This window comes from Geotrypetes seraphini, chromosome 10 (assembly GCF_902459505.1).
Source record: "Geotrypetes seraphini chromosome 10, aGeoSer1.1, whole genome shotgun sequence".
Taxonomy (NCBI): domain Eukaryota; kingdom Metazoa; phylum Chordata; class Amphibia; order Gymnophiona; family Dermophiidae; genus Geotrypetes; species Geotrypetes seraphini.
Genome location: NC_047093.1, coordinates 124,551,394 through 124,559,276, shown reverse-complemented (window position 1 = coordinate 124,559,276; position 7,883 = coordinate 124,551,394). Strand labels below are relative to the sequence as shown.

The window sequence follows — 7,883 nt, the reverse complement described above, 5'->3', positions numbered from 1 at the left end:
TGTCCTGGGAGTCAAAAGATAGACTGATCTATTGTAGCATCACCTTGGCTAATTCTTGTTGTTCCTAAAAGGCATCACAACCTTCAACATGGCATCTTCCACCCAAATTTGATGAGAATGGCACAGCAGTGCTGGTATGTATGTCAATCACAACAGGGCTGTAAATAGTTTCTGATGTTTATGTTAAAGCACTGAAAATATCACACCTTTAATAAATATATGTCATTCAATAAATTATTTGACAAAAAAGAAAGAATCCCACAGCATTTCTTTTTAATAACTGTTCAGCTACAAAATTTTATTGGTATCCTTGTATGTTCCCCCAAGAGGGTGTAGTGCACAAAAGCACTGCCATGGAACATATAAAATTACAAAGGAAACTGTTGTAAAAAGTAGAATGTCTTCTAGACTGGTGATCGCATTTATTTAATTCATAAACCAAAAACTGTGGGTATAATGCTGTATATTAATTGTCATCAAGTCGGTGTTCTAAACTGCCATCCAATGTTATTGACTGATATAAGACATTTATTGAAAAGACAATTTAAATGTATAATCTTCCAACAAACTGTTCCACAAAAGCATTGTAAAAACTCTTTCGACATGTTGCGTTGTGCTTGACTTTTATGGTTAGCTACATAATTTGGTTGTTTCATATTCCACTGTGTTGGGCAATTTGGCATTAAAGACCTGCAAGGCAGAAAGGATCCTCACTACCTCCGTGGTAGACAGCTTGAGTCTATGGCGGAGAAGGCAGGAGAAAAGGTCCAATAAACGCTGACCAGGTGGGGAAAGTTTATTTACACGATCCCGAATCTCTAGCAATTGCAACAGGGCTGAATCCTGTGATCCCTGAGTATAGGGGTAGTCCAACTGCAAAATCAAGTCTCGAATAGCTTCCGGGTCAAAGTGCATGCTATAGCCAAACACCTGAATACTGTTGATCTTCATGTAGCCCAGGTTCCGTGAAGGGTCAATAAATTCCAAGGGTTCATAGTAAATGCTTTCATTGCCATTTGGACCACTTGACTTTATGCGACTCCTCAGATAAATATGGACTGTTTCAAAAAAAGTCTTCCATTTGTTGCCTAGACTCAGCGTCCAGTTATAGCACTGCAAAGGTAAGTCCAGTTTAGTCCGTTCCCAGTCTGGGAAACTATTTTCATTCACAGGCATAAACCAGCTCTCAGAGTGGCTGCCTCCAAATGGGTTGACATAGACTGCTAAAACAGGTTCCAAGGTGCTGTTCTTTGTTAAACAAATCTGAAGAGAGAGTCCCAAAATTATATGAACCATGTTGGACTTATACTTGTTGCTCTTCAAAGTAAGAAGCATACGTTTGCGCCAGGAAGGATCAAACCAACTGTTGAGGCGCATGTCATTGCTGATGAAGATGGCATGGACTTCAATTCTCCGATCCATTTTCTGCAGCAAATATTTCATCTCCATATCCTGCATATCTGTCTCAAATCTAATGTAGTTGTCAGTGGAATCAGACACTTCAGGTCTGCAAAGGCCTTGGGTGAGCATATATCCAGTGTTACAATTTCCACAACGGGTACGGTTATCAGGTGCACAGGTCAAACATGCTGTTCCATCTCCTACAATGCAAGGAAAATAACTCTGGCAGACTAACTGGTCACTGGGACAAGTGCAAGAATGAGTTTCTTCAGAAAAACTTCCCAGAAGGCCATTTTCATTACAGTACAAAAAAGATTGGATGCGGTTCAGCCAGTAGGATACAGATCTGTAAAAATAAGTAAGCAAATGTTAAATATGGCCATCTATAGAAAATAAATTATCTCAGTAACATTAGTATAAAATAAAAACATAAAGAGCATTTCATTTCTTTACAGATGTCAGTAATACTATAGAGCTGCTGTAGGGATTCATAAAAAATAAAATAAATTTAATGCAGAGGTACTTTTACTAAGCTGTGGTGGAAATTGGCCTCAGCACACCTTTATGCGGGGTTTTCCCTTGCACTTAGGCCATAAAAACCCCGATTTTGTATTTTTTTTTTCAATTAATAGCCATGTGCTAATGTGGTCAATTTCAAAAATTACCATAGAAGCTCTTACAGCCTTCAGTTTAGTAGGTTGGAAGAGATCCTTTATTATCCATGCACTAACCAGTTAACACATGGTAATGTAGATTAGAGAATGACACGGTGGCGGTTACCCGCGGCTAGCCGCGTTTAGCCACGGGAAACCTGCCAAAACGGTGACCAAAAAAAATGGTCACCGCAAGTTCGGGGACAAGGCCATTCACCGCCCCGTGGAGCGGTGAATGGTAGCACGGGGCGGTGAACAATCTTGAACACGCGGTGACCGAGCGTTCGAACTTAGTTCACGGTGCAATACCACAAGCATTAATCTCCAAAGAATCAGATTCTGAAGGTAGATGGGTTAAATTAAATATTTAAATATCTTTGTAAACTTGAAGCAACCACATTTCAGCTAGTCTCAGGAGTCAAAAATTGATTATGCTCAGCCAGTGAGACAAAAAGTATCCATACAAACTCTAGCCCCCTTTTATCGAACTGCGTTAGCTTTTTAAAAAATCGCTGGCTGCTGCAGTAAAAGCTCCGACGCTCATAGGAATTCTATGAGTATTGGAGCGTTTACCGTAGCGGCCAGCAATAAAAAAACATTAATGTGGCTTGATAAAAGTGGGCCTCTTTCTTAGATGATTTCATATAGACTCTATGAACTTAATAGTATGCTCTAACAAGACTGAGGATCAATGAAGAAAAATATGGCCACATTGGGTTAGGGTTACAAGATTTAACGATGGACAAATCCGGACACATAGCCCATTCTGCCTCCAGCCTCCCCCCCACCTCCCCCCCCCACACACAAAAGCCTCATCTCTTTTTTCCTGACTGCCAGGTCATGTCTGGAGGGCCTTCAACCATGCGCAGATGCATTTGACATCATCCGTGCATGCTTGTTGAAGGTCCTCCAGATGAAGCCGGAGCTCGGGGCTTTCCAAACCCAGATAAACAGTCGGGTTTTGGAAAGTCTATCCGGGAACCCAGACAGTCCTCTAAAAAGAGGACGTCCAGGTTTTCCCAGACATTTGCTAACCCTACACTGGGTCATTTTAATAATCAAGTCTATTCAATGATTGGATTTAATAAATCCATCCTCGTTGGAACACTTGTAGTATCAGTGTCCATCTCTTGGTTGTCATCATTGATTGTCTGTTCTGCAGGATGCTTTAAAAGCCATCGTAATATAGGCAAGAAATGCAACTGATGGAAGCAGAGATAAAATGGTTTGAAAGAGGATATGTGGTACATTAAACAAATTTAAATATAATTATAATTTATTCCTATGTAAAGGAGCTGTCGTCATGCTGAAAAAAACAACTAGTGGTTGATCCAATGAAAAAGGTCCAAGTTACAGCCCTGTTTACAATTTCTGGGATGAGTAACATCCAATTCTGAAATCTATAATTATTATGAGACCATATATATTTTATCATCCTTGTTAATGACAACTGATTTAGTAAATTTTGAAAGTAATATAATTTTTGGGCCCAAAAATGGGGGTCTCGTCCTATATTCCTGTCATCACCTAATGACCGCTCGATCCCCTCCCGGACTTGTTGCAGGCTTCTGTCGGCTCCCATATGACCTGGTAGGCCGGGACAGGAGCGATCCCTCCTGTCTCCCGTCCCGGCCAATTCTAACAATTTTTTAAACCCCCCCTCCACCCCCATGTACCTTTTTTCACCTTTTCAAATCCCTGGTGGTCCAGCGTTGTATGGGCAGGAGCAAACTTTCCACGCTCCTGCCCCGCATTGAGCTCCTCCCTCCCTGGATGACTGCCTCAGATTTCGTGGCCAGTGACGCACCTGAAATGCAGGAGAGAGCTTTTCGAGTTCCTGCTCGGCCCTGTGCCGCTCCCTGAATGGCTGCCGCTAGTTCTCACGAGTCCCATGAGAACTGGCGGCAGCCATTCAGGGAGTGGCGCAGGGCTGGACGGGAGCTCGTAAAGCTCGCTCCTGCATGTCAGGTGCGCCACTGGCCACAAGATCTGAGGCAGCCATCCAGGGAGGGAGGAGCTCAATGCGGGGCAGGAGCGTGGAAAGTTTGCTCCTGCCCATACAACGCTGGACCATCTTAGTGTATTGAAAATGCTCCTAATATTGTAATTTTCAAGATGTCTGTAGATTAGAGAACTATAAATGAAAAAAAAAAAAAATACAAACATACATAAATGTTTGGCTATGCATATATTATTTTCTAAAGAAACTCTAGCTACAAATGTCTGAGGGAACAATTGTACCAACAGCAAATTTTAAAGTGAAAGTATGTGCAAAATCCTTAAGTAAACTGTACCTGCAGAATTTTTGACAATGTGGATTATGTAGTTTTTTTAAAAAACCTATTTTGAAAGAGAGAGAAAATTCCCTTATTATCCTTGAATGAAAGACCAGAGGGAGTATGAACCTGAAGTTCTAAATCTTTTACAAAACAATGAGTGCTTGAAATATTACTTCTGCTGATAAAAAAGGTGAGTTGGTTCAATCAAACTATTAATTTGGCAAGCATGCTCTCTACCTCTATATTTAACACAGAATGTCTTCAATACAAGAATATCAATTAATGATTCTATTCTGCTATAGAAAGGATTTTTTTTTCCTAATGTCTTTTTTTTTTATCAGGACAATAGCATATATGCAATTATTTGATAATGACTAAACAAAGTGTAATTGTATGCACTTAGAAATAAAATTGAATTGGCTTCTATTAAATAAAATAAAGAAAAATTACTTGACACCATATTCACTCAATTAATTAGCTCAAAGTGTACTTGGTGATTCTGCTATACCCAGAATAGCTAGGGATTTTGCTGTGTAAGTTGGAAAGTAAGAGAAAGACAGATAGATATGATTTTAGTTTTGATAATGTGAACTGGGGATGGAAGTACAGTTGCTGCGGGGATGGGGACGGTGGTCTGATGACGGGGACATATTTTTTTTCCCCGTGCCATTCTCTAGTTCACAAACTATCTAATGTACCTGGGGCAATGGAGGGATTAAGTGACTTGCTGAAGTTTAAGCATAACGCATATGTGCCGAACGCAAGTTTATGTTTGTGATCTCCTGCCCTGACGCAGCACTATAGCGAAATGGTGGCATGCCTCATTGGCAGGGAGCATCGAAAGGATTAAAAGAACCTTAATTATTGCAGCCCAAGACCGGCATTACATAAATTATATAGACAAGTGTTAGTTTCTCATGATTTTCTCGCAGTCATTGAATGTTCAATGCGGTTTAAAGAATTTAAGGACTAATACAATAGAAGCCTGTTGAATATTGTGGGATAGACTATACAACCAGGTTGGTTTTTTGGTTTTTTTTTTTTTAACCCAGTGAAGTAGTTTCCCTATCCAGCACAGCCTACAAGATATGTTCTGGGGGTGACGAGGATCTGCGGCTTTTTTCCCCCCTAGAGATAGGAATGTTGGAGACTACAATGAAAGTCAAGTTATCATTCAATAATTTATTAGCAGAGGGGCGTATTGGTGGATAGATTAATTTGCTTTTCTCTCACAATTACTTGCATGGTAAACATTAAGAATTAACCCCCTCTTTTACGAACGCATAGAATTCCTATGAGCATCGGAGCAGTTAACTTCCGCTGCCGGCGCTAAAGCCCACGCTATGCATTTGTAAAAGAGGGGGTAAGTGACTTGCCCGGGGTCACAAGGAGCAGCGTGGGCTTTAACCCGCAGCTTCAGGGTGCTGAGGCTGTAGCTTTAGCCACTGCTTCCCTTTCATGTAACCTGCAGGGAAGAGAAGGGGAAATAGCTTGGAACGGAGCAAAGAACAGGAACTACTCCTTAATCCAGCCCCTCTTAGATTGTTGTTCCTGGCTCCACAGATCCACTTCCTTTTTATCTACAAATTATGCCCTGCAACTAAGGGCAATAACAATCTGTTTATGCTCAGATTTTGTGTTGGATCCAGCTTTTACCTGAAATCAGTTAGCTACTAAAAAGACTCTCTGTTTAACAAAAGCTAGCCATTAGAACTAATTTTCCTAAGAGAGTCAAATTTAAGGAACCTTGAAGGGGGGATTTTATTGCTTCCAACCAGTGAACCAGACGCCTGATGGGTTTAGCAAGCTGAATCCAATTATGAGATGAACTGACTCTTACAACCATGTTTATTTGGGATGAAGGGGAAAATCAGTTATGTTCCAGCTGGGACAGGCTGCTAGATTTGGCAGATTGAATTGGGCCTGGCTGGAAGGTCTTATTTCAACCATGGGAGAGATTAATTTTGATATTCAGGCAGGTATTAATGCTATATGTGAACTTTGCATTGGATTTAACCTGAACTGAAAATGTTTGGATGCAAAAAGTGGGCAGTGAATTGCTTGCCTTTTTGTGACATTTATTTGCAAAATCAAAGAAGCACCCCAGGAAACAGCTAACCATTGAATGAAAATTAAATTAACTGTTCCGATTAATACTACACTTTCCCCAACAGAAGATGTATTTGTTATAGACTCTGGAAAGAGCATCAGAATTACATCAGTGTGCCAGGCTGAGAAAAATACATCAGGCAAATCCAGGACTGCCTTCTGTTTCTACAAAAGTCAATAGTTTGAATCCTGAAACAATATCAGCTCCTATTCCAGCTCAAATTTTTGGCAGGAATTGGGTTGTGCTGTGACCACCTGCAGAAACTATGGATGGGCATTACTGTGTTGTGTCTTAGGAAGGATGTGCAAACCGTTTAATTGTGAATTTTAAAAAAGCCCAAACTACTGTTTTTCTCCGAGTTCTCTGAGAAATGTCCTTTCAATTTTAATAAAAACAAAAAAAAACAAAAGGGGTGACAAAAAACAAACCACAAATGCAGAGTGGAAAAGCAACAAATTGCCAGGATGAGAGCAGGAGTCCAAAATAAAATCAATTTATTAAAAATACTATAAAAACTAAGGCAGCAAAGACCAGATGAGTGGAAATACTAAGGATCCAGCAAGGCCCATATTTTGGAAGCCTAGACCATCCTTAGGAGTTCGTATATCCAGAGCTGCGCCCTATAAAATTGTGTAAATAGGGTAACAACCAGGTTGCGTTAAACTCTTGCTGCTGCACTGTGTGTATCAACCTGGCCTTTACCCCATTTACCTGAGGAAGGTAAAGGCTGTCAAAACATGGAACATGTTATCTCCTTAGTATATCAGAAACCTATTCTGACAAAATAACTTAGACACTCGGGAGAGTAGGCTTTTATCCAAAACGAGCCTCAGAGCTACAGGCCCGGCCAGGAACGCCAGAGCCTCTGTGTCCAGCTGAACTGTGAACCATGATCAAAAGGAGATAACGTCAGTGTTTGCAAAAATGATGTTTCCGTTGAAGCCCCGGAACTGAGCAGCTAAGTACTTGGCTTGTCTATGTGTTTGTTTCTTTGTATTACCACACTCTTAGACACTGAGCTTTTGCATTGATTTTGTCTCTACAGCTAGCAAGACCTTAGGTTTTTTTCTCCCTTGGGTGAGGTTTTTTTTCCTGGACCCGATGATTATAGCAGGTCAGCTGTATAGCTGAACACAGAGGCTCTGGCGTTCCTGGCCGGGCCTGTAGCTCTGAGGCTCGTTTTGGATAAAAGGGTTGTTTAACTTAGTCAAAGCCTACTCTCCCGAGTGTCTAAGTTATTTTGTTAGAGTAGGTTTCTGATGTAATTTATTTAGCTGACGTAAGTTACCTTGAGTGTTGCGCAAGGTCCTTAGTATATCCACTCAAGGTGCTTAGTATATAATAATGAGGCATCGAGTAAAATACATCCCATATAAACCTAGAAAATACCTTCATCCCCTATCAAACCCCACTCAATCTATGTATGACTACATGTTTTAA

General features: G+C 40.7%; 1 protein-coding gene across 5 annotated transcripts in view; it reads right to left on the bottom strand.

Moving 5' to 3' along the window:
• Positions 1-247: 247 nt before the first annotated feature.
• The window catches only part of BRINP3 (BMP/retinoic acid inducible neural specific 3), a 223,977-nt gene continuing 216,341 nt past the window's right edge, over positions 248-7,883 (bottom strand). For all 5 annotated transcript variants that reach the window (XM_033962459.1, XM_033962460.1, XM_033962458.1 and 2 more), the window contains one exon: positions 248-1,747. In XM_033962459.1, the coding sequence (XP_033818350.1) occupies positions 631-1,747 (1,117 nt within the window). In that variant the 3' untranslated portion in view covers positions 248-630. The remainder of the gene's footprint in view (positions 1,748-7,883) is intronic.